General features: G+C 39.0%; 1 protein-coding gene across 2 annotated transcripts in view; it reads left to right on the top strand.

Moving 5' to 3' along the window:
• The window catches only part of ADGB (androglobin), a 187,019-nt gene extending 171,042 nt beyond the window's left edge, over positions 1-15,977 (top strand). Inside the window, exons 33-36 of one of the 2 annotated variants that reach the window (XM_025294426.3) lie at positions 1,825-1,959; positions 12,728-12,818; positions 13,494-13,677; positions 15,319-15,977. In XM_025294426.3, the coding sequence (XP_025150211.3) occupies positions 1,825-1,959; positions 12,728-12,818; positions 13,494-13,677; positions 15,319-15,504 (596 nt within the window). In that variant the 3' untranslated portion in view covers positions 15,505-15,977. Of the gene's footprint in view, positions 1-1,824; positions 1,960-12,727; positions 12,819-13,493; positions 13,678-15,318 lie in introns of those variants that run through there. The other variant, XR_003111870.3, reaches the window with a different exon arrangement.
• The last annotated feature ends 11,514 nt before the right edge of the window (positions 15,978-27,491 follow it).

Below are 27,491 nucleotides of genomic sequence, written 5' to 3'. Positions count from 1 at the left end.
TACATCATATATCTAAAAATTGACAAAAATTGAAATATTTCTAACTCTTAAAGTACTCACTCCTTAATAAGTAGAGTCTAATGTAATGGCTTTCTGGGTAGCTCAAACGGTAAAGAATCTTCCTGCAATGCAGGAGGCCTGGGTTCAGTTTCTGGGTTGGGAAGATCCCCTGGAGAAGGGAATGGCAACCCACTCCAGTATTCTTGCCTGGAGAATCCCATGGACAGAGGAGCCTGGTGGGCTACAGTCCTTGGGGTCATAAAGAGTTGGACATGATGGAGTGACTAATACTTTCACTGTCTTTTCAATATAATGTTAGGAATATAAAGGTGAATAGAATACAGTCCTTGTTCATTAAGCTCTATATTTTATTATTAAGTTTTTAAAAGTTATGTTAAGTTTATGTAAAAGAAAATTTATTGCACTGAAAACTTGTTAAAAATGGCAAAGAAGATTATATTCAAGACCATTGTAGGAGGAGAGAGATTGAACTCAATTCTGAACACAACAGAAACAACTGAAGACTTATAACAAGCAGGGAACTAATGAAAAAATACCTCTATGAATTTGACTAGGTATCAAGGGTCAGAGAAGAGAAATTTGATTAAATATCAAGTGAGGAGGATAAGAAGTTTAATTAGATATCAGTGGTGGGGAGATTCTCAATAAACTAGTTTAGCTGGATTCTTTGCTAAAACTGGGATTCACCACCAGTTAAGGATAAAGCCAAGTGGAGAATAGAGCTCAGAGAAGGCTGACCTTATCATGTAAACTACAGTTAATAAAGATACATATTTTAATTGAACAGCTTGGTGTATTTTCACATACATGTATACTCAGGAGCCACTGTTCAGATCACAATAAAACATCCCAGTCAGATCAGATCAGATCAGTCGCTCAGTCGTGTCCAACTCTTTGCGACCCCATGAATCGCAGCACTCCAGGCCTCCCTGTCCATCACCAACTCCTGGAGTTCACTCAGACTCACGTCCATCAAGTCAGTGATGCCATCCAGCCATCTCATCCTCTGTCGTCCCCTTCTCCTCTTGCCCCCAATCCCTCCCAGCATCAGAGTCTTTAATGTCAACTCTTCACATGAGGTGGCCAAAGTACTGGAGTTTCAGCTTTAGCATCATTTCTTCCAAAGAAATCCCAGGGCTGATCTCCTTTAGAATGGAGCTGGTTGGATCTCCTTGTAGTCCAAGGGACTCTCAAGAGCCTTCTCCAACACCACAGTTCAAAAGCATCAATTCTTCGGCGCTCAGCCTTCTTCACAGTCCAACTCTCACATCCATACATGACCACAGGAAAAACCATAGCCTTGACTAGACGGACCTTTGTTGGCAAAGTAATGTCTCTGCTTTTGAATATGCTATCTAGGTTGGTCATAACTTTCCTTCCAAGGAGTAAGCATCTTTTAATTTCATGGCTGCAGTCACCATCTGTAGTGATTTTGGAGCCCAGAAAAATAAAGTCTGCCACTGTTTCCACTGTTTCCCCATCTATTTCCCATGAAGTGGTGGGACCGGATGCCATGATCTTCATTTTCTGAATAGTCCTCTTCATTCTCTTTCCCAGACTTTTCCTTCCTCAAAGAAACCATTCGTCTGATCTCTATGATGATGAATTAATTTTTCCCATTCTTGAACTTTACATATTTATGTATTCTATATGTCTTGTTATTTTTGTGTGTGATTTCATAGAATGCAAGGTTTTTTTAGTGCTGTATATGTCGTACTTAGTAGTAACATCTTCGAGTGCCATAAAAGAGTCAGATAAAAAGAGTTCCATGAATTTTGATAACAAAGAGCCTATACCCATCAGGGAGCATGCTGTGGAAGAAGTGGCAAGCAGGCAAGGGCATGAAGGATCTAGCAAAGTCAACAAACAGTGAAAGTGGAGGATCTTCCCCAGCAGGGAAGGAAGAGCACGATCAGAGCTTACGGAAGGAAAACATCAGTAAGTATTGCCCTTATTGCTAAGGTAAATCCATGTTTTGAACACAAATTTTTCCATTATATATATACAATATATTCCATTATATTATATATAGATAGATTGACTGGCTGATTATTCAGTTGCTAAGTCATGTTCAACTCTTTGCAACCACATGGAATGCAGCATGCCAGGCTTTCCTGTCCCTCACCATCTCCTGGAGTTTGCTCAAACTCATGTCCATTGAGTCAATGATGCCATCCAACCATCTCATCCTCTCTCACCCTGTGCTCTCCTGCTCTCCTGCCCTCAATTTTTCTCAGCATCAGGGTCTTTTCCAATGAGTCAGCTTTTTGCACCAGGTGGCCAAATATGTGTGTGTGTGTGTGTGTGTATGTGTACACAACATATCTTATTTATCTATTCATCAGCTGATGACACTCAGGTTGCTTCTATATTTTGACTATGGTAAATAGTGCTGTTATGGAACATGTGCATTTGAGGTGCATGTATCTTATTTGAAATAGTGTTTTCATTTTCTTCAGCTATATACCCAAGAGTGGAATTCAGATATATACCCTGGAGTAGATCATATGGTAGCTCTATTTTTAGTGTTTTAAAGAGCCTCCAGACTGTTTTCCACAATGGGTGCACCAATTTACATACTCACCAGCAGTGTACAAGGGTTCCCTTTTCTCCACACCCTTGCCAATATTTGTTATTTATAGTTTCTTTGACAATAGTCATTCCAAAGGTGTGAAGTGATACCTCATTGTGGTTTTGATTGGAATTTCTCTGATGATTAGCATGTTGAGCATCTTATAATGTGCCTATTTGTCATTTGTATGTCTTCTTTGGAAAAATGTATATTCAGGTCTTCTGTCCATTTTTAATCAGATTTGTATTTTTTTGATATTGAGTTGTATGAGCTGTTTATATATTTTAGATATTAAGCCCTTATGAGGGTATAGTTTTGGGTAATAAGGAGGGGTCACAAAACAGAGAGGACAGGTAAAAATGAGTAGGGATGGAAGATCTAGTGACCAAAGCAGCCTGTCCTCAAGCAAAAAATTCTTCAAAGCACTCTTAAACATGTCTTATTATCATTTTATTTTAATATAAAATGGTAAGTTTAATTATGTACCATCAAAAAGAAATTTACTTACCCTCCCACCAAAAAGGGATGTGCTACTGTGTGGTTGTAGTACATCATATGGCCCTGAAACTCTGCTGTATACCCCAGATACTGCTGCTGTAGCAGCCGTCCTGCTTGAGAATCACAGGTCCGGTTATCCAGCTGTTCTCTGGAACTTTGTGTGTTGCTCCCCCTCTGCTGTTGGTGCATCACAAATTGGCCCTTTCTCCTGAAGACACCTTACCCATAGGAGACTGTAGACCCTGTGACAGCTTTACATGCTCTGGGCTTTACATTTGTATACATATACACACATACATTGGAGAAGGAAATGGCAACCCACTCCAGCATTCTTGCCTGCAGGATTCCATGAACAGAGGAGCCTGGAGGGCTACAGTCCATGGGCTCGAAAGAGTCAGACATGACTTAGTGACTGAACAGCAATATATGTGTGTGCCATGTTGCTCCAGTTGTGTCCAACTCTTTGCAACCCTGTAGACTGTAGCATGCCAGGCTCCTCTGTCCATGGGATCCTCCAGGCAATAATATTGGAGTAGGTTGCCATCCCCTCTTCCAGAGGATCTTCCCAACTCAAAGATCAAACCCACGTCTCTTATGTCTCCTGCATTGGCAGGCAGGTTCTTTACCACTAGCACCACCTGGGAATCCCCAAATAGCAACATACATATACATATATGTATATTTATTTACTCATTTGTTTGTGACTCTTCAAATACTACCCTACTCTTGCTACTATCTTCATATATAATAGGTAACTTAGAACAACTTCCTCCATAATGCCAGAGGACATGTAAACAATATCATTATTGATTTCACATCCAAGCATTTTTTTTTGCAACACCAAGCCATCATCAAGTTCGAGTGCCAACTTGGCTTTCAACTTCCCTATTACTTCTGGGGGCCTTGGAAAGTGCCTTGGTCTTTATTCCCAAACTTTTCTCCAGGCTTTACAATAAGTCGATGGATCTTCCCTCGTGGCTCAAGATGGTAAAGTGTCTGCCTACAACGCAGGAGACCTGGGTTCAATCCCTGGGTCAGGAAGATCTCCTAGAGAAGGAAATGGCAACCCACTCCAGTATTCTTGCTGGAAAATCCCATGGATGGAAGAGCCTGGTAGGCTATAGTTGATGGAATCGCAAAGAGTCGGACACGACTGAGCAACTTCACTTACTCATTCTTCACCATGCCTTTTAAATGGTTATTTTCTTACTATCTACAATGAAAAGTTTTCTGCTGATTCTGTTGCAAACTGAAACTTTTATAGGATACAATAAAATGATCCAGTGATGAGTAATTGCTATAAAAATATTTCTAAATGTGCACTCTCAAGACTCATCCCATAGAGTATCTGTTTGCAGACAGGATAGCACATGCGGGCACACACACGGGCACACACACACACACACACACACACAGACTCTTTGAGCTACACTGTTATGGAGGTCCAAGTCCATCCTCTGCTTACACCTTATTCTGTGCACACATGCTCTGTCGCGTCCAACTCTTTTGTGACCCCGTGGACTGTAGCCTGCCAGGTTCCTTTGTCCATGGGATTTTCCACCCAAGAATACTGGAGTACGTTGCCATTTCCTTCTCCAGGAGTCTTCCCAATGCAGCAATCAAACCCATGTCTCCTACATCTCCTGCACTGTTAGGTGGATTCTTTACCACTGCGCCTCCTGGGAAGCACCTTATTCAGATAGACTTTATTCTGATACAACAGTTTTACAGATGAACATGAAGATTAACCTTCTTGGCCCGTTTTACATCCTCTCTGTTAAAATATATATTATTTGGCAGGATGTAAAAGAACACAAACATCTAATTAATCAAAAACATTTTCTTTCCAATCAAAGTGAGCAGAGTTGGCGTCTTAACGATACTGGATGCTTGGGGCTGGTGCACTGGGACGACCCAGAGGGATGGTATGGGGAGGGAGGAGGGAGGAGGGTTCAGGATGGGGAACACATGTATACCTGTGGCAGATTCATTTTGATATATGGCAAAACCAATAGAATATTGTAAAGTTAAAAAATAAAATAAAAAAAGAAACAATTCAAGTTTGAATGCCAAAAATAAATGCAACAAAAGTAGATATGTTCCTAAGAAAAACACTTTAACTTTAGAAATCTAAAATCACAGAGTAACCATAATGAAAAAATAAGTTATTAACCACTGGTTTCTAGAAGAGTCCTGTTGTATATAAGATGCCAATATTTTAGGAATATTTTATTTAATGTTATAAAGTGAAAAACATGACTGAATTTCTGTTTTATTGATGGAGCAAAGTTGGGGTTTGTAGTATGGTATTCTTTTTTCTTACTTGTATCCTGCTGATAAAGGCATACTTTTGAAAAATGAAAAACTAATTTGATGATATTATTTTTTATGCTTATAAAATTTTGCATTAGATTATATTTATGAATGAATAATCCCTTTTAAAAAGTTTTTATGAATTAATCACTTTACAATATTCCTGGAGACTTTTACAACCACATGTGAAAATCATGATTAAATGGTCCATGGGAGATTGGGATTTTTTGCATGACACAGTGAAAACTAGACATAGCCTCTCCCAAAAAGCAATGATCAAATGGAAAAGATTGATTTAGAAACATTTCAAAATTCTGAAGGTGTACAATTAAATAAAATATTTAACAAAAATAAAAACAAATTAACTTAATTGTATGATTTTCCTATCCTGAAAAAATAATCATGAACTTAGTGACTTAAAACAATGCAAACTTTCTGCAGATATAGTTCAGTTCAGTTCAGTCGCTCAGTTGTGTCCGACTCTTTGTGACCCCATGGACTGCAGCACTCCAGGCCTCCCTGTCCATCACCAACTCCCAGAGCCTACCCAAACTCATGTCCATTGAGTTGGTGATGCCATCCAAACATCTCATCCTCTGTCATCCCCTTCTCCTCCTGTCCTCAATCTTTCCCAGATTCAGTGTCTTTTCAAATGAATCAGCTCTTCACATCAGGTGGCCAAAGTATTGGAGTTTCAGCTTTAACATCAGACCTTCCAATGAATGTTCAGGTCTGATCTCCTTTAGAATGGACTGGTTGGATCTCCTTGCAGTCCAAGGGACTCTCAAGAGTCTTCTCCAACACCACGGTTCAAAAGCATCAATTCTTCAGTGCTCAGCTTTCTTTATAGTTCAACTCTCACATCCATACATGACTACTGGAAAAACCATAGCCTTGACTAGACGGACCTTTGTTGGCAAAGTAATGTCTCTGCTTTTGAATATGCTATCTAGGTTGGTCATAACTTTCCTTCCAAGGAGTAAGCGTCTTTTAATTTCATGGCAGCAGTCACCATCTGCAGTGATTTTGGAGCCCCCCAAAATAAAGTCAGCTGCTATTTCCACTGCTTCCCCATCTATTTGCCATGAAGTGATGGGACAAGATGCCATGATCTTCGTTTTCTGAATGTTGGGATTTAGGCCAACTTTTTCACTCTCTCCTTCACTTTCATCAAGAGGCTCTTTTGTTCTTTTTTACTTTCTTCCTTAAGGTTGGTTCCAGCTGCATATCTGAGGTTATTGATATTTCTCCCGGCAAACTTGATTCCAGCTTGTGCTTCATCCAACATAGCATTTCTCTTGATGTATTCTGCATAGAAGTTAAATAAGCAGGGTGACAATATACAGACTTGACATACTCCTTTTCCTATTTGGAACCAGTCTGTTGTTCCATGTTCAGTTCTAACTGTTGCTTCCTGACCTGCATGTAGTTTTCTCAAGAGGCAGGTCAGGTGGTCTGGTATTCCTATCTCTTTCAGGATTTTCCACAGTTTATTGTGATCCATATAGTCAAAGGCTTTAGCATAATCAATAAAGCAGAAATAGATGTTTTTCTGGAACTCTCTTGCTTTTTCAGTGATCCAGGGGATGTTGGCAATTTGATCTCTGGTTCCTCTGCCTTTTCTAAAACCAGCTTAAGCATCTGGAAGTTCATGGTTCATGTATTGCTGAAGCCTAGCTTGGAGAATTTTGAGCATTACTTTACTAGTGTGTGAGATGAATGCAGTTGTGCTGTAGTTTGAGCATTCTTTGGCATTGCCTTTCTTTGGGATTGGAATGAAAACTGACCTTTTCCAGTCCTGTGGCCACTGCTGAGTTTTCCAAATTTGCTGGCATATTGAGTGCATCGCTTTCACAGCATCATCTTTTAGGATTTGAAATAGCTCAACTGGGATTCCATCACCTCCGCTAGCTTTGTTCGTAGTGATGCTTCCGAAGGCCCACTTGACTTCACATTCCAGGATATCTGGCTCTAGGTGAGTGATCACACCATTGTTATTAACTGGGTCATGAAGATCTTTTTTGTACAGTTCTTCTGTGTATTCTTGCCACCTCTTCTTAATATCTTCTGCTTCTGTCAGGTCCATACCATTGCTGTCCTTTGTTGAACCCGTCATTCATGAAATGTTCCCTTGGTATCTCTAATTTTCTTGAAGAGATCTCTAGCCTTTCCTATTCTGTTGTTTTCCTCTATTTCTTTGCACTGATCTCTGAAGAAGGCTTTCTTATCCCTCCTTGCTGTTCTTTGGAATTCTGCATTCGAATGGGTATATCTTTCCTTTTCTCTTTTGCTTTTCACTTTCCTTCTTTTCACAGCTATTTGTAAGGCCTCCTCAGACAGCCATTTTGCTTTCTTGCATTTCTTTTTCTTGGAGATGGTCTTGATCCCTGTCTCCTGTACAATGTCATGAACCTCCATCCATAGTTCATCAGGCACTCTGTCTATCAGATATGGTCCCTTAAATTTATTTCTCACTTCCACTGTATAGTCATAAGGGATTTGACTTAGGTCATATCTGAATGATTTAGTTGTTTCCCCACTTTCTTCAATTTCAGTCTGAATTTGGCAATAAGGGGTTCATGATCTGAGCCACAGTCAGCTCCCGGTCTTGTTTTTGCTGATTGTATAGATCTTCTCCATCGTTGGCTGCAAAGAATATAATAAATCTGATTTCGGTATTGACCATCTGGTGATGTCATGTGTAGGGTCTTCTCTTGTGTTGTTGGAAGAGGGTGCTTGCTATGACCAGTGTGTTCTCTCAGCAAAACTCTAGTGGCCTTTGCCCTGCTTCATTCTGTACTCAAGGCCAAATTTTCCTGTTACTCCTGGTGTTTCTTGACTTCTTACTTTTGCATTCCAGTCCCCTGTAATGAAAAAGACATCTTTGGGGGATGTTAGTTCTATAAGATCTGGTAGGTCTTCATAGAACCATTTAACTTCAGCTTTTTCAGCATTACTGGTAGCGGCATAGACTTGGATTACTGTGATATTGAATGATTTGCTTTGGAAACGAAGAGATCATTCTGTCATTCTTGAGATTGCATCCAATTACTGCCTTTTGGACTCTTTTGTTGACTATGGCTATTCCATTTCTTCTAAGGGATTCTTGCCCACAGTAGTAGATATAAAGGTCATCTGAGTTAAATTCACCCATTCCAGTCCATTTTAGTTCTCTGATTCCTAAAATATCGATGTTCACTCTTGCCATCTCCTATTTGACCACTTCCAATTTGCCTTGATTCATGGACCTAACATTTCAGGTTCCTATGAAATATTGCTCTTTAGAGCATTGGACTTTACTTTCATCACCAGTCACATCCACAGCTGGGTGTTGTTTTTGCTTTGGACCCATCTCTTCATTTTTTCTGGAGTTATTTTTCTACTGATCTCCAGTAGCATATTGGGCACCTACTGACCTTGGGGGTTCATCTTTCAGTGTCCTATCTTTTTGCTTTTTCATACTGTTCATGGGCTTCTCAAAGCAAGAATACTGAAGTAATTTTCCATTCCCTTCTCCAGTGGACCACATTTTGTCAGAACTCTCCACTATGACCCATCCTTCTTGGGTGCCCTACATGGCATGGCTCATAGTTTCACTGAGTTAGACAAGGCTGTGGTCCATGTGATCAGATTGGTTAGATTTCTGTGATTGTGGTTTTCAGTCTGTCTGCCCTCTGATGGATAAGGATAAGAGGCTTATGAAGCTTTCTGATGGGGGCCATACTCTAAATCTTTAACTCAGTTTTCTGTTGATGGGTGGGGTTACCTCCCTGTTGTTTGGCCTGAGACCAAACTATGGTGGAGGTAATGAAGATAATGGAGACCTCCTTCAAAAGGTCCCACTGCCACACTCAGTGCCCTGAGACTGCAGCAGGCCACTGTCAGCCCATGTCTCTGCCGGAGATTCCTGGACACTCAGAGACAAGTCTGGTCTCTTGTGGGGTCACTGCTCCTTTGTCTTGGGTCCTGGTGCATGCAGGGTTTTGTTTGTGCCCTCCAACAGTCTGTTTCCCCAGTCCTGTGTATGTTCTGTAATCAAATCCCACTGGCCTCCAAAATCAAATTCCCTGGGGGTTCTCAGTTCCTTTGGCAGATCTCTAGTTTGGGAAATCTGTTGTGGGCCCTAGAACTTTCTTAACAGTGTGAGAATTTCTCTGATATGATTGTTCTGCAGTTTGTGGGTCATCTGCTTGGCGGCTCTATGGTGGAGTTAATGGCGACCTCCTCCAAGAGGGCTTATGCCACAGGCTGTGTGACCAGGTAGCTGCACCCAGAGCCCATGCCCTTTTGGTAGGCCACTGCTGACTTGTACCTATGCAAGAGACTCAAACACAGGTCTGGCTCAGTCTCTGTGGGGTCTTGGGATCCTGGTGCGCTCAATGTTTTGTTTGAGCCCTCTGAGCATCTCTGATGGGTTTGGGGTTTGATTCTAAACATGATTTTGCCCCTCCTACCATCTTGCTGGGGCTTCTCCTTTGCCTTTAGACATGAGGTATCTTTTTTTGAGGAGGATAGAAGGTGGGAATTCTTTGGGCTAGAAGACTCAATATACTAAGATACCAATTCTCCCTAAATTTACCCATAAATTCAGTGTAATTTCTTTTTTGGTGGGGAGGGGGAGCTATCCTTGCACTTGATCTGTCTGCTCAAGCTATACTAAGCACTATGCGGGTGGAATATTAAAATGTTTTAAGACAGTAGCCAGGAAATGGAAACAACTGAAATGTCCAATAACAGATGAATGAATAAAGATGATGTGGTGTGTATATATACATATATACCATGGAATATTACTCAGTCATAAAAGGAACATAATTGGGTCATTTGCAGAGATGTGGATGGACCTAGAGTCTGTCATATAGAGTGAAGTAAGTCAGAAAGAGAAAATCAAATATCATTTATTAATGCATATACATGGAATCGGAGAAGGCAATGGCACCCCACTCCAGTACTCTTGCCTGGAAAATCCCATGAACAGAGGAGCCTGGTGGGCTGCAGTCCATGTGGTCGCTAAGAGTTGGACATGACTGAGAGATTTCACTTTCACTTTTCACTTTCATGCATTGGAGAAGGAAATGGCAACCCACTCCAGTGTTCTTGCCTGGAGAATCCCAGGGATGGGGGAGCCTGGTGGGCTGCCGTCTATGAGGTCACACAGAGTCAGACACGACTGAAGTAACTTAGCAGCAGCAGCATGGAATCTAGAAAAATGGTACGGATGAACCTATTTCCAGAGCAGGAATAAAGATGCAGACATAGAGAATGGACATGTGGACACAGATGGGTAAGGGGAGGGTGGAATTAATTGGGGATTAGGATTGACATATATCCACTACCATGTGTAAAATAGACAGTTAGTGGCAACCTGTTGTATAGCACAGGGGGCTTAGCTTGGTGCTGTGTGATAATCTAGAGGGGTGGGATGGAGGGTGGCAAGGAGGTAAAAGAGGGAGAGAATACATATATAAATAGTATAAACATATAGCTGATTCACTTTGTTGTACACCAGAAACTAACAGAACATTGTAAAGCAATTATTCTCAAAGAAAAACAAAAAACATACAGTATCTTTTAGTCCAGTAGAGTAGATAATGTATAACAAGTGAACACTGAAAATCAAAAGTAACTGTTTTTGTTGTTGTTGTTGTTGTTTTTACCCTCACAGACTCATATGAACTCAGAAGAATAGATTCAAGAAAGAAACTTTAGAGACTAAGATATTAACCATTCAGCCTTTCCAGACCATTTAATCTCTTTTAAAAAAATACTGAAGTGTAATTTACATACCTTCAAATTACCAATTTTGAAAGTATAATTCAATACTTTTTAGTAATTTACAGAGTTGGGCCACCAGTACCAAATATTGTTTCAAAACATTCCTTTTATCCAAATAAATTATTTTGTGCCCTCTTAAAGTCACTCTGCATTCCCACCAACAGCCTCAGTCTTTTTGTCTATGTAGATTTGCCATTCCTGGATATTTTGTGCAAATAGGGATCAAAAACTATGGTTAAATTTTTAAGAAAATGTCAAGTCATAATGTTTTGATTATTATTAGCTTCATAATACCAGAGAAGGCAATGGCAACTCACTCTAGTACTCTTGCCTGGAAAATCCCATGGACGGAGGAGCCTGGTGGGCTGCAGTCCATGGGCTCGCTAAGAGTCAGAGACGACTGAGCGACTTCATTTTCACTTTTCGCTTTCATGCATTGGAGAAGGAAATGGAAACCCACTCCAGTGTTCTTGCCTGGAGAATCCCAGGGATGGGGGAACCTGGTGGGCTGCCGTCTATGGGATCGCACAGAGTCGGACACAACTGAAGCGACTTAGCAGCAGCAGCAGCAGCTCTCTTAGTATATTGAGACTTATAGCCCAAAGCATTCCCACCCATCCAAAGAAGTGAATCAATTATATGTTTATACTATTTATATATGTATTCTCTCCCTCTTGTACCTCCCTGCCACCCTCCATCCCACCCCTCTAGATTATCACAGAGCACCAAGCTAAGTCCCCTGTGCTATACATCAGGCTGTCACTAACTGTCTATTTTACACATGGTAGTGGATATATGTCAATCCTAATCTCCCAGTTCATTCCACCCTCCCCTTACTCATCTGTGTCCACATGTCCATTCTCTCTGTCTACATCTTTATTTCTGCTCTGGAAATAGGTCCATCTGTATCCTTGTATATGCATTAATAAATGATATTTGTTTTTCTCTTTCTGACTTACTTCACTCTATATGACAGACTCTAGGTCCATCCACATCTCTGCAAATGACCTAATTATGTTCCTTTTATGACTGAGTAATATTCCATTGTGTGTGTGTATATCTATATATACACCACATCATCTCTATCCATTCAATTGTCACTGGACATTTCAGTTGTTTCCATTTCCTGGCTACTGTCTTAAAAACAGTTTTATATTCCACCCCGATAGTGCTTAGTATAGTTTGCACGAATAGATCAAACTCTTTAAATATTAGATTATTTAACTTGCTTATAATGAAATTTTGTAACACAGTATGACCTTCTTTGGTCTTTGTTTTCATTTAATTAAAACAGAGTGATTTTGTAACTCTTCTTATAGAGCATATTCATTTTTTTCTATATTAATTTTGTTATCACCATTTAACTACAAGTATGGTAACACCAGCTAGAGGATAAGCATAAAACATAATTAAGCTTCAATAAAGTCATTAAATCACATTAAACATGGCAAGCCCAACATATTTCAATTTAAATAATAAATACAATCATTTACTTAGTCATTGTTGGTTCCTTCTTGAAAGCCTAGGACTTTTTTTTTTTTTAAATAGGGCCTCGTTCACGATCCCCAACAATTTTGGAAATGTCTCCACAGCTTATTCGAAAGAAATTAGAATGTGTAGACGTAAATCAATATATACGGTAAGTTTTAATAAACATGATTAAAGTAGACATCTGTGTTCATAGAATTTTGAACATATTGTCAATAGGCAGTTGCTAAACAACTGAAAATCTGAAATTAAATGCTTAATATATTTTCAATGCATCTGAATTTTTTGAAATATATAGCTTATATGTTAAATTTAGCAAATGTTTTATTAAGTCAGTTATAGAAGGACTTAAATACTTTCTGTAAGGACTTAATTTGTAGCCTGGTTAAGGTGAGTTGAGCTATGGAAAAACCCCATCATACATGCTGCTGTTATTTAATTAGATTGAATTTTCTTAAGGACCAAACAATACGATTAATAGAGGTAATTGTACAAGCACATTTATAAGTTTTATATAGCACAAACATTTTCAAACCTAGCTTATAAATTAAAAAGAAAAAACCTACAAAATATTCTCAAAGTTTCAAACACCAATTCCACAAACACCTCTTCAAATAGTACATCCAATTTATTTTTCTAAAATGTTAGTGATTTAATAAATGGAGCCTAGTCCATGAAAAAATAGTGGTTTATTCTTTCTGTTTCTGATATTTGATTTGATTCAGATCACTACTCTGTTGATAAGATTTTAAACTATTTGAGTGTTAAAGGTCATTCCAGAGTTCCCAAATGACTTATGTTTTCTTTTGATTTTTTTTATATCAAGAAAAACAAATATTGAGCCTCTGCTGCAAACAGATGAGCTAACTCAGCAACAGGCAATGCAAAAGGCAGAGGAGGTCCACCAGTTTCGACAGTATCGGAACAGACTCCATAGCATTCGTGATATCGAGCAAGAAGAAAGGTTTAAAGTGAAAGATAAAGTGCTGGAAATGTATGGAGAAATGCGAGTGAGTGTACAAGGGCATACACGTGGATCACGGTTGACAGATTCTTTTGTAATATTAGAATGATATCATAAAATCACATTTTAACTAGGTAGAAAGAAGTCTTGAAAATCTTTCATTCCCAACTTCTCAGAAAATTGGCAAATTAATTATACATCTAATTTACTCATTCCCTGAAATCCCTCTTAAATACAGTACTAGAAACTTACCCACAAAAATGGGAAGGATGGGAGATAAAACAACAGCAAAACATCTGTGAATCTGGAAAGTAGGTGGAGGAAGATGGCATTAACAGATTTGAGGCAGCCAAATCCTAAACCAGCAGTACAAAAACTCCTAAGAGTGAACCTAGAGCCTGTCGTACAGAGTGAAGTAAGTCAGAAAGAGAAAAACGAGTATCATATAGTGACACATATATATCTGGAATCTAGAAAAATGGTATTGATGAACATATTTGCAGGGAAAGAATGCAGACACAGATACAGAGAATGGACTGTGGACACGTTGGGGGAAGGAGAGAGTGGGAGGAATGGAGAAAGTAAGGTCAACATATATACACTGCCATGCGTAAAATAGTTCGCTGGTGAGAAGTTGCTGCATGACACAGGGAGCCCAGCCTGGCGGTGTGTGATAACCTAGAGGAGTGGGATGAGGGGAGGGGAGGGAGGCTCCGAAGGGAGGAGGTATATGTATTATTATGGTTGATTTGTGTCGTAAGGCAGAAATCAAAACAACATTATTGAGCAATTTGCTTCCAATTAAAAAATAAATTAAAAGAAAGAAAAAAAACACACAACAACAAAGAAAGAGTCAATCTAATTTGCTCCACTGCTGCTGTTGAGTCGCTTCAGTAGTGTCCAACTCTGTGTGACCCCATAGACGGCAGCCCACCAGGCTCCCCCGTCCCTGGGATTCTCCAGGCAAGAACACTGGAGTGAGTTGCCATTTCCTTCTCCAATGCATGGAAGTGAAAAGTGAAAGTGAAGTTGCTCAGTCGTGTCCGACTCTTAGCGACCCCATGGACTGCAGCCCACAAGGCTCCTCCGTCCTTGGGATTTTCCAGGCAAGAGTACTGGAGTGGCAGAATCCCTCAAAAGCTCAGAAACTGGTGGCACCATCCACCTTAAGAAGTGAAGGTGAAGAGAGAGGAAAAAAAGAAGTGGTATTATTAGGAAGTTCCCCAAGTACAACTCAAACATTTTGTCAGGGCTAGAGTATGTGTGGGGAACTAGTCGTCTACTGAGCACAGTTACTGTGAGAAACACGCTGGGCTGCATATTTTATACAGATTATATCTGAACTCATTTAAAGTAGCCAGTTGCTTTGTCAAAATCTCTTTCTTTCTTCACTCTTCTCTTTATTTTTCTCCTATTCGTGCTTTTATTTACCATTCTGTAAAACCTCACGTGTCCTTTGTTATCTTATGTTTTATTCATTAATAAACATTTGAGATCGTACCCTAACTTTCATCTTCCTTCTCTAATTTCCTACATGACTCTATTGGCATGAGGAAAGGAAGGGTAGTGGTTTTTTTTTCTTTTCTGGAACCTTAATAAGGCTCTACCCATGGATCTTATTTACCTGGGCGCTGTTTTTGTTTTTGCTGTTGTTTTTGTGGTTTCATTTTGTTTCATTTTGGAATAGGACTCCTTAGACGAAGCCCGGCAGAAGATCTTTAACATCCGGGAAGAATACAGGAACAAATTACTGGAAGCTGAGCGCCTACGGCTGGAGGCTCAGGCTGCGGAGGAAGCCGCAAGCAGAGTGGAGCCAGAAAAGAAGGTCCCAGCTCCCGACGGACACAAAAAAAAGAAAGAGAAGAAAAAGTGACCAGGACATGCCCAATATCACCTTTCTTCTGGAGAAGAAAAACCTATTTTTCATTATCTTGAGGTTTGCCTGTTGATAAAAATAAGAGGTTCGGTCAACTGAAAAATAGATATTTTCCCACCTTAGAAGTAGTTTCTGTGTTTTGATGTTAACTTATTGGTTTTTCCCAGAAAGTTATTATTTGAGTTTAAAATTTTCTAATTTCAATAAAAAAAAGTCTCAAAATATTTGGAATGTAATAAAATGTATATGTTTCACTCTGAATTGCTTCATTTTGAGTTAGTACTAGGATAGGCTCGTAATGCCTTTGAAAAATTCAACAATGAGAAAAATCGCTGTTGTTTTTCTGTTACTTTAAAGACTTTCAAATAGAAAATTTTTTTAAATATGCTTTGAAATCATTGAATAGGATAGAGATGATAATATATGAGTCTAGATGCAAGCTTGAAAAAGCACACTCAAAAAAGAAAGAAACTCACCACATAAATGAAACTTTAAAATAAATTATTTTAATAAAACTATTTGCTCCAGACTTGCTCCTTTTTTAAATTCTTTCAAAGCAGAACGTCAACAAACCTCCTTCATTGGACAAGAACATTTGTGGGTTAAGCACACACTCAAAGTGTTAGGAGTTAGGACACTTAACTATGAGTCAGAGGAACCCAGGCATAAAGAATGTGATCACACACATCTCTTGTTCTGTGTACCAGCATTGCAAATTTTGTAACACAGAACATGTTCTTGTATGCTAGTTTCCAAAAAATAGTGAATGCATTAACTGAGACACATAGTAGAAACCGACTTTCTCAAATACACATTTCCAGTTCATGACTTTCTGTGATAAAAAAACTCCCACAATATTTTTGAACCGGTCAAAATTATTCTGCTTCAATGCCTGTCTGCTCAATTGCTCAGTCGTGTCCAACTCTTTGCAATCCCATGGACAGTAGCTTATCAGGCTCCTCTGTCAATGGGATTTCCCAGGCAAGAATACTGGAGTGGGTTGCATTTCCTTCTCCATGGGATCTTCCCAACCCAGGAGTTGAACCTGAGTCTCCTGCGTTACAGGCAGATGCTTTACCTCTGAACCACCAAGGAAGCCCTTCCACCTCAATAGATGGTTTTATATTTTTCATTTAAGTATTATTAAAATGTAATTATTTATACGTATATGTATACAGAATACACATAATTCTGTATACAAGTAATTCTTTATATGTATGTATTGTAAATTTACTTAATTAAATACGCAAATACATGCATGTTTTCTCTATTACTCTTTGCCTACACTTCCCTTTACAGCTCTATGATCTACCAATCTTCCCTCCCAAATAATCTATGGGAACAATCTAATGTGGATATTAGTATCCATTAGTGGATATGGTATCTATGTGGATACCGTATTTTTGACTCATCTCCTATAATTATACATCAATATTTTATGTTATAGCATGGCTTGTTTAAAAATTGATATTTTATTATACATTTAAAAATCTTGATTTTTCTCACTATATAATAAAAAATCTAGTCAAAAATAATGTATTATTTTTTAATTGCTGTGCAATATTACATAGTATGGCCTTCCGTGGTGACTCAGACCATAAAGAATCCACCTGCAATGCAGGGACCTGAGTTTGACCCCTGAGTTGGGAAGATCTCTTGGAGGCGGCCATGGCAACCCACTCCAATATTGTTGCCTGGAAAATCACCGGACCGAGGAGCCTGGTGGGCCACAGTCTGGGTCACAAAGAGTCTGACATGACTGAGTGACTAGGCACAGCACAACACATTCCACAGTATAAATATACCATAATTTAACCAGTTAATTACTTTGTTTTTAGATTTTTGCAATACCAGCTATCTATGGGAAAATGTGCATGTATGTGTATGGATCAAGATATTCAAGTTGACCCTTAAACAGCATAGGTTTGAACTGTACAGGTCTACTTACACACAAATATCATTTTTTAATATATTTGAAAAAGTTTTGGAGATTTGCAAAAATTTAAAAAGTTTACAGATAACTATGTAGCTTAGAAATACAAAAAGAAGATTAAAAGTCAGATATGTCATAAATGCATAAAGTACATGTAGATCCTAATCTGTTTTATCATTTACTACCATGAAAATGTCACAAAGCCATTATAAAAAGCTACAATGTATCAAAGCAAGCACATGAAGATCATATGTGGTACCATCAGCAATCAAGAGAAATATAAACAAACATAAAGAGGTAGCATTAAATCACAACTCAGTAAAATTATCTGCAGTATTTACTGTAATAATTTTGAAGCCACTCCAGTATTCTTGCGTGGAGAATCCCATGAATACAGGAGCTTGACAGGCTACAGTCCACAGTTCAGTTCAGTTCAGTTCAGTCGCTCAGTCGTGTCCAACAGTGTCACACCAATTCGGACACAACTGAAACAACTTAGCACACACGCAAGTGTTATAAATACCTGCTTAAAATGCCATGCGATGCTAATCATCTCCCTGTGAACAATCACCTCTCTAGTAAAATGCATATGGCAGTAAAAAATGATCTCCTGTGGTACTCAACTATTTTTCACTGTGTTCAGTGCAATACTGTAAATCTTGAGTAACACCAGGGGACCCATATGAAGTATCACGGATGATGCTGAAAGTGTTCCCAAGAAACAGAGAAAAGTCCTGACATTACAAGAAAAAGTTGAATTGCTTAATAGGTGCTGTAGATTGGGGTATGCTGCTGTGATTGCCCAATGTTTCAAGATAAATAAATCTAGCATAGGGCCCACAGTAGAAAAAGAAAAGGAAATCATGAGGCCATTACTGGAACTCTGCCAACAGGTGGGAAAACTGCATTTTTTTGAGAAATACCTTTTTATCTTGTATCGAAAGTGTAGCTTTTCTGTGGGCACAGGATTGCTCTAAGGCATATCTATACACTAATATGATTCAAGAAAAAGCAAAATCATTAAGTGACAACTTAAAGCAAAAGGAAGGTTAAGGATCTAAAGCTAGAGAATTTTAATGCCAGCAAAAAAATGGTTTGATAATTTTTAGAAAGAGATTTGTCCTAACAAATGTCAAGATAACAGGAGAAGCAGCTTCTGCTGACCGAGAGGCAGCAGACAATTTCCCAAAAGCCATTAAGAAAATGAGAAAGGGTATCTTTCTGAACAGGAATAATCCTTCTGAAAGGGTATCATGCCTGAACAGGTTTTAATGCAGACAAAAGTGCCTATTCTAGGGGAAAAAAAAGCCACAAAAGACATTTACTAGTAAGGAAGAGAAGCAAGCGCCAGGCTTTAAAGTAGGAAGGAATAGGCTAACACTGTCATTCTGTGCAAATACAGTCAGGTTTATGATCAGAACAGCCCTTAACAATAAAACTGCTAACCTCTGAGTCTTGAAATGAAAAGATCAGCACCAGTTGCCAGTCTTGATTGTATCACAGGAAGGTCTGGACAATGGAACCCCTTTTCAAGATTGGTCAGTCAGGAAATACCTTGCCAGTTAGTGGCTGCCTTTTAAAGTCTTTTGATATTGGACAATGACCCTGGCCACCCAGAATCCCTTGAGCTCAGCATCGAAGAGGTACAAATGGTCTACTTGCCCCTAAACACAACAGCTCTACTGCTGCCTCTAGATCAGAAGGTCATAATGCAACAGAAGAAAAGCAGTGCTAATACCATGTTGAAACTCCATCCCTCATTCTTGAGCCCTATATATTCTATTACTTTAGCCCTGCATGTCAAACATTAGAGAATTGTTGTGCATGCATGCATGTTAAGTCACTTCAGTCATGCCCAACTCTTTGCAACCCTGTGGACTCCTATGAAGCCTACCAGGCTCCTCTGTCCATAGGATTCTCCAGGCAGGAATACTGGAGTGAGTTGCCATTTTCCCTCCTTCAGGGGATCTTCCTGACTCAGGGATCAAACCCATGTTTCTTATATCTCCTGCATTGGCAGGTGGGTTCTTTACCACTAACACCACTTGGGAAACCCCAGAGAAATGTTGCTTGTGCCCAAATAGCTCATTAAATTCTGAGAAGAAGTTCCCATCCCATTGTCCTTGTTAGTTACATGGTGTAGATAAGCTCACTTTCAGCCTAGAAACCTTACAAGTAAGTGGAGATAAGAATGGTAAAGTAAAAATAACTGCTAACAACTCATTTTGCAGGAGCCTTGTGATCTAGCCTATATGAGTAAGTAGAACCAACAAATGTTATGCTTCCCTTGGAGGACAAGTGACTCCCAAAACCCTGCAATCTGCATTTATCCCTTAATCTTGAACCTTCCCATTTCCCCTTTTCCCTTAGCATAAAAGAAGCCTGAATCTACTCCAAGTGAAGGTGGCTCTTTAAGACATTATTTCGCCATCCTCAGATTGCTGACTTTTCAAATAAAGTCACTATGTCTTGCCCCAATACCTTGTCTCTCAACTTACTGGCCTGACATGAAGTGAGCAGTACTAACTTAGACTTGGTAACAATAAGGAACTTTAAGATTTATTACTCACAGAACACTAGGGAAAGGAGTATTAATGCTATGGAAAAGAATACCAATTAAGAGAACATTATGAAAGTCTGGAAAAATTACACCATTGAATATGCCATCGATGTAATAGGAAAGGCTGTGAAAGCCATCCAAACCCAATGCAACAAATTTCTACTGGAGAAAACTATGTCTGGATCCAAAAGGTGTGCCTGAATCCGCAGGATTTACTGTGGCATCAATGAAGAAAATCTTAAAATTGTGGATATGGCAAAAAAAAGAAAAGCAAAGTGGTGGAGTAGAGTGAAGGGTCCCAAGATAAGAATCTTGGAGAAACTCCAAAGCTAACAGACAACACACCAGAGGAATTGAGAGAAGATATCTTAAAGGAGATAAAAGCTTCCAAACCTGTGCCAGATGATGAGGAAGAAGACACAGAAGCAGTGCTGGAAAATAGATAGACATTTAGTTCAGTTCAGTCGCTCAGTTGTGGCTAACTCTTTGCGACCCCATGAATCGCAGCACGCCAGGCCTCCCTGTCCATCACCAACTCCCAGAGTTCACTCAGACTCACGTCCATTGAGTCAGTGATGCCATCCAGCCATCTCATCCTCTGTCGTCCACTTCTCCTCCTGCCCCCAATCCCTCCCAGTATCATAGTCTTTTCCAAGGAGTTAATTCTTCGCATGAGGTGGCCAAAGTACTGGAGTTTCAGCTTTAGTATCATTCCTTCCAAAGAAATCCCAGGGCTGATCTCCTTCAGAATGGACTGGTTGGATCTCCTTGCAGTCCAAGGGACTCTCAAGAGTCTTCTCCAACACCACAGTTCAAAAGCATCAATTCTTCGGAGCTCAGCTTTCTTCACAGTCCAACTCTCACATCCATACATGACCACAGGAAAAACCATAGCCTTGACTAGATGGACCTTTGTTGGCAAAGTAATGTCTTTGCTTTTCAATATGCTATCTAGGTTGGTCATAACTTTCCTTCCAAGGAGTAAGCGTCTTAATTTCATGGCTGCAGTCACTATCTGCAGTGATTTTAGAGCCCCAAAAAATAAAGTTTGACACTGTTTCCACTGTTTCCCCATCTATTTCCCATGAAGTGATGAGACCAGATGCCATGATCTTCATTTTCTGAATGTTGAGTTTTAAGCCAACTTTTTCACTCTCCTCTTTCACCTTCATCAAGAGGCTTTTTAGTTCCTCTTCACTTTCTGCTATAAGGGTAGTGTCATCTCCATATCTGAGGTTATTGATATTTCTCACAGCAATCTTGATTCCAGCTTCTGCTTCCTCCAGCCCAGCATTTCTCATGATGTACTCTGCATATAAGTTAATAAGCAGGGTGACAATATACAGCCTTGACGTACTCCTTTTCCTATTTGGAACCAGTCTGTTGTTCCATGTCCAGTTCTAACTGTTGCTTCCTGACCTGCATACAAATTTCTCAAGAGGCAGGTCAGGTGGTCTGGTATTCCCATCTCTTTCAGGATTTTCCACAGTTTATTGTGATCCACACAGTCAAAGGCTTTGGATAGTCAATAAAGCAGATATAGATGTTTTTCTGGAACTCTCTTGCTTTTTCATCATCCAGCGGATGTTGGCAATTTGATTTCTGGTTCCTCTGCCTTTTCTAAAACCAGTTTGAACATACGGAAGTTCACGATTCATGTATTGCTGAAGCCTGGCTTGGAGAATTTTGAGCATTACTTTACTAGCGTGTGAGATGAGTGCAATTGTGCGGTAGTTTGAGCATTCTTTGGCATTGCCTTTCTTTGGGATTGGAATGAAAACTGACCTTTTCCAGTCCTGTGGCCACTGCTGAGTTTTCCAAATTTGCTGGCATATTGAGTGCAACACTTTCACGGCATCATCTTTCAGGATTTGAAATAGCTCCACTGGAATTCCATCACCTCCACTAGCTTTGTTGGTAGTGATGCTTTCTAAGGCCCACTTGACTTCACATTCCAGGATGTCTGGCTCTAGGTCAGTGATCACACCATTGTGATTATCTGGGTCGTGAAGATCTTTTTGTACAGTTCTTCTGTGTATTCTTGCCATGTCTTCTTAATATCTTCTGCTTCTGTTAGGTCCATACCATTTCTGTCCTTTATTGAGCCCATCTTTGCATGAAATGTTCCTTTGGTATCTCTAATTTTCTTGAAGAGATCTCTAGTCTTTTCCATTCTGTTGTTTTCCTCTATTTCTTTGTATTGATCACTGAAGAGGGCTTTCTTATCTCTTCTTGCTATTCTTTGGAACTCTGCATTCAGATGCTTATATCTTTCCTTTTCTCCTTTGTTTTTTGCTTCTCTTCTTTTCACAGCTATTTGTAAGGCCTCCCCAGACAGCCATTTTGCTTTTTTGCATTTCTTTTCCATGGGGATGGTCTTGATCCCTGTCTCCTGTACAATGTCACGAACCTCTGCCCATAGTTTATCAGACACTGTATCTATCAGACCTAGTCCCTTAAATCTATTTCTCACTTCCACTGTGTAATCATAAGGGTTTTGATTTAGGTCATACCTGAATGGTCTAGTGGTTTTTCCGCCTTTCTTCAATTTAAGTCTGAATTTGGCAATAAGGAGTTCATGGTCTGAGCCACAGTCAGCTCCTGGTCTTGTTTTTGTTGACTGTATAGAGCTTCTCCATCTTTGGCTGCAAAGAATATAATCAATCTGATTTCGGTGTTGACCATCTGGTGATGTCCATGTGTACAGTCTTCTCTTGTGTTGTTGGAAGAGGGTGTTTGTTATGACCAGTGCATTTTCTTGGCAAAACTCTATTAATCTTTGCCCTGCTTCATTCCATATTCCAAGGCCAAATTTGCCTGTTATCCCAGGTTGTTTCTTGACTTCCTACTTTTGCATTCCAGTCCCCTATAATGAAAAGGACATCTTTTTGGGGACACCTTTATAGAAGGTCTTGTAGGTCTTCATAGAACCATTCAACTTCAGCTTCTTCAGCGTTACTGGTTGGGGCATAGACTTGGATTACTGTGATATTGGATGGTTTGCCTTGGAAACGAACAGAAATCATTCTGTCGTTTTTGAGATTGCATCCAAGTACTGCATTTTGAACTCTTTTGTTGACCATGATGGCTACTCCATTTCTTCTAAGGGATTCCTGCCCGCAATAGTAGATATAATGGCCATCTGAGTTAAATTCACCCATTCCAGTCCTTTAGTTCACTGATTCCTAGAATGTCGACATTCACTGTTGCCATCCCTTGTTTGACCACTTCCAATTTGCCTTGATTCATGGACCTGGCATTCCAGGTTCCTATGCAATATTGCTCTTTACAGCATCAGACCTTGCTTCTATTACCAGTCACATCCACAACTGGGTATTGTTTTTGCTTTGGCTCCATCCCTTCATTCTTTCTAGAGTTATTTCTCCACTGATCTCCAGTACCATATTGGGCACCTACTGACCTGGGGAGTTCCTCTTTCAGTATCCTATCATTTTGCCTTTTCATACTGTTCAGATAGACATTAGACAAGCTGAAATTAAAAGATGCTTGCTCCTTGAAAGAGAATCTATGACTAACCTAGACAGCATATTAAAAAGCAGAGGCATTACTTCATCAACAAGGGTTCATCTAGTCAAAACTATGGTTTTTCCAGCAGTCATGTATCAGTGTAAGAGTTGGACCGTCAAGAAGGCTGAGTGCTGAAGAATTGATGGCTTTGAACTGTGGTGTTGGAGAGGACTCTTGAGAGTCCCTTGGACTGCAAGGAGATCCAACCAGTCCATCCTAAAGGAAATCAGTACTGAATATTTATTGGAAGGACTAATGCTGAAGCTGAAACTCTAATACTTTGGTGACCTGATGTGAAGAACCGACTCATTGGGAAAGACCCTTATGCTGGGAAAGATTGAAAGCAGGAGGAGAAAGGGATGACAGAGGATGAGATGGTTGGATGGCATCACCGACTCGATGGACATGAGTTTGAGTAAACTCTGGAAGTTGGTGATGGACAGGGAAGCCTGGCGTACTGCAGTCCATGGGGTCGCAAAGAGTTGGACATAACTGAGTGCCTGAACTGAACTGAAATGAGACAATCTGGTGGAAGGTCTCCAGTTATTCAAGATGGCTTCTGACTTATTTCACAACTTGGACCTTTCTATAATACAGCCACTGAAACTAGAGGGAACAGTGGAAGAAAGATTGGAACCATAAAGAAGCTTTCAGAGGAATGAAAAAGCAAAAAAGTCAGACAAATTATGATGTATTTCTGTAACGCTACACCAAGCGTGCCTGCCTCCCCTCCTCTTCTTCCTCCGTCCTTTCCACCTTCTCCACCTCTGCCACCTTTGACACAAGAAGACCAATCTTTCCTCTTCCTTCTCCTCAGACTACTCAATGTGAAGATAATGAGGATGAAGACCTTTGCAATAATCTACTTCTACTTAATGGGTAGAGGTTGGTGCCCTTAACCTCCACATTGTTTAAGGCTCAATTCTAGTAAATTGTCTTCAAGTTAGATGAAATTCACCTGCAAGTGTATCTGGTCCTTATAAATTAAATATATATCTTTAATCATCAATCACTTCTGTCAAATATTTTTTATTGCTGTCATTTGTTTGATTTTTAAATTTTCTTTGCCTTTGTTCTTCCTTGTTCTCTACTTTTCTTGATATACTTTTAAACCTATTACTTTTCTGAGCTTTTCTATTTTGTTCTATTTATGATTTATCCAAAGCTCTGAAACTTAAAAACTTTTTACTATGCAACATTTTTCTTCTGATTAATGAACACTTGTCTGGTATGTTATTTTCTCTCTAAACATCATTTGCTTCACCTTCATCTCATTACCTTTAATAACTTTTATGGCATTAGACAGATTTTACCCACTATTTTAAAAAGATTTGGTCTTATGAAATGCCCATGTATGATGAATAGTAAAGAATAACTTACCCAGCTTAATGGATGAAGGATACCCTCCCCTATTGTAATAGTCAAATATGGCCTTTCATCCAGCCATATTTCTCGGTCTCAAAGATAATCTTGGTTCATGAAAGTTTATTGTTTTGGCTTGGTTCAGTTTTTGCCAATACATTTCTGTTGCCTAATTCTCTATAAACATTGGTTTTCAAGGTAGAACTCTCATGTTTAGCTATTTTACTTTGCTGCTATAGTACTCTGGATCCCCCACCATTGTGCATTGTTGATTGGGATGTAAATTGATACAACCACTATGGAGAACATTCTGGAGGTTCTGCAAAAAAATTAAAAATTGAACTACCATGGTATCCAATAATTCTATATATATAATACCTATATATCCAATAATACCTATATATATAAAAGGTATATATGTATATACCTTTTTTTAAGGTATATATCCTCCAAAAAAAATACAAAATCACAGTCTCAAAGAGATATCTGCATCTCCCTTGTTCGTTGAGCTATTATTCACAATATTTAAAGTAAGGAAACAACCGAAGTGTTCATAAACAGATGGATAGATAAAGGACAGGTAGATAAAAGGACATATAGAGAAAGAAAATACATGTAATAGGTACATTTCAGCCGTTAAAGAAAAGGAAATTCTACCATTTGTGAAAACATGAACCTAGAGGACATTATGCTAGACAGAGCAAGGCAAATAAATACTGCGAGGTCTTACTTACATGTGGAATATAAAATGGTCAAACTCATAGAATCAGAAAGTAAAACTGTGGTTACCAGGTGCTGGGAGGCAAAAAAAAAAAAAAAAAAGGGAAGATGTTGATCAAAAGGGTATAAATTTTAATTATAAGATGAATATGTTGTGGGGAATCTAATGTATAGATGGTGACTTGCCTGAGTCCAACTCCAGCAACCAGGGATTCAACCTGAGAAGATGAACGGTGTCGGCGATGAGACAGCCTCTCATTTTTCTATGGACTGCCTGTTTATTTCAAGTTTAAAATTCTCTTTTATACTTTTACAAAAACATTAGGCCAGAGGTTTGACATTTTCAGTTCCCCCTCTCCCAGATTATTATCTCCATAAATCATTGTTGCTCTTCAAACAGAGTTCCCGCTTCAGTGATTCTCTCGGAATCAGCCTTATCATCTATTATCTACCTCCTCTAATGTGTCTTAGAGGACACATTAAACTTGTGATTACATTGTAGCTCATGCTACATTCCTCAGTTTACTACTTATCTTCCTAAATCCTGTTTGCCCCTAACACCCTGAGCTCACTATCTCTTAAAAAGGCTTCTCGCTATAGTGTTTCTAAAAATTCCTAACTTCTATAAGCTATAGTAAAATATGCTAACTTTACAACATTCCTTAAATCTTTAACTTCTAACTATTTTAATTATTTCTAAGCCCTAAATTCAGTAAACTCCTTTGCCATAAACATTCTCCTCACAAATAGGCTTCAGATATCAATCCCTCCCATGGCCTCAAGCTATGGCCTATGTGCTCATCCTGGAACACTCTTTTGTAAAAGTCCTTGAGCAAATGTCAGTGATTAACTTTATGAATTATTTTCTGAGAAATACTGCAGAAGGCTTTGTGCCTTCTCATGCTCCTCTCAAGAACAATACGCACCTTAATATTCCTTTTCAGTCAACTCAGCCAAGGAGAGGAAAAGACAAGTCAGAATTACAAGGCCTAACTCCTTCATCCCGGGATCCGTGCCTGCAGAACGAGGAGAGGGGGCTGGGGGCCGTGCCTCCATTTTGTCAGTAATGCCTAACGCAGCTCCCGACAGTGACTATAGTTAATAATATTGGATTGCCTACTTGAACTTTACTAAGAGATAAGAGAGTAAATCTTAAGTGTTTTCACCAAACACCAAAAAAACAAAGGTAACCATGTGAGGTGATGGATACATTAATTAACTGGTGGTTATCATTTCATTTCACTATATGTGTACATATATATAATCATCATAAAAGACAGGGAGATAAAATGCACTAATGTGATGTTCTTAAATAATACTCAAGCTGTTAGAATACTATTTGAATGAAGATTTTAAGTCCCCATGGTATATTGTTAACTTTAAATCTTTAAACAAAAAATAAAACAAAGATACTAAGTTATTAATGAAATGAAATAATAAAAATAATTCAATTAATCCAAAAATATATCAAAGAAAAACTGGTAAGAACAGAGAATAAATGGTAAGATGGTAGTTTTAACAGAGTATTTTTAATAAATAAAAATAATTACACAGCCCAATCTTTAAAATAAAAGAAAACAAAAATATTTTGTAATAAGATATGAATATTAATGTATAAATGCTTGGAGAGACTACACTAGAAATATATGGTACATGGAACACTCGTTACCGATGTTCATACCTATACTTGAAGTCATTGAAAATGCAGCTGTTACAAATGCAGACTGATGTACAGGTGGTTTGTAACTGTGACTCAAATATTTGAAATGAGGTTGCCATTAGTGACACAGTTTCCTTAACAGTGAATAACTCTTTTCAAAGATAACAATGTTTAGTCTGCCCTTATTGTGTACAATGATTGTATTCCTGAAATTCACTAAA

The sequence above is a fragment of the Bubalus bubalis genome, chromosome 10 (assembly GCF_019923935.1).
Source record: "Bubalus bubalis isolate 160015118507 breed Murrah chromosome 10, NDDB_SH_1, whole genome shotgun sequence".
Taxonomy (NCBI): Eukaryota; Metazoa; Chordata; class Mammalia; order Artiodactyla; family Bovidae; genus Bubalus; species Bubalus bubalis.
Note: the sequence above shows the minus strand (reverse complement) of the source record. Positions and strands in the feature narration are given on the sequence as shown.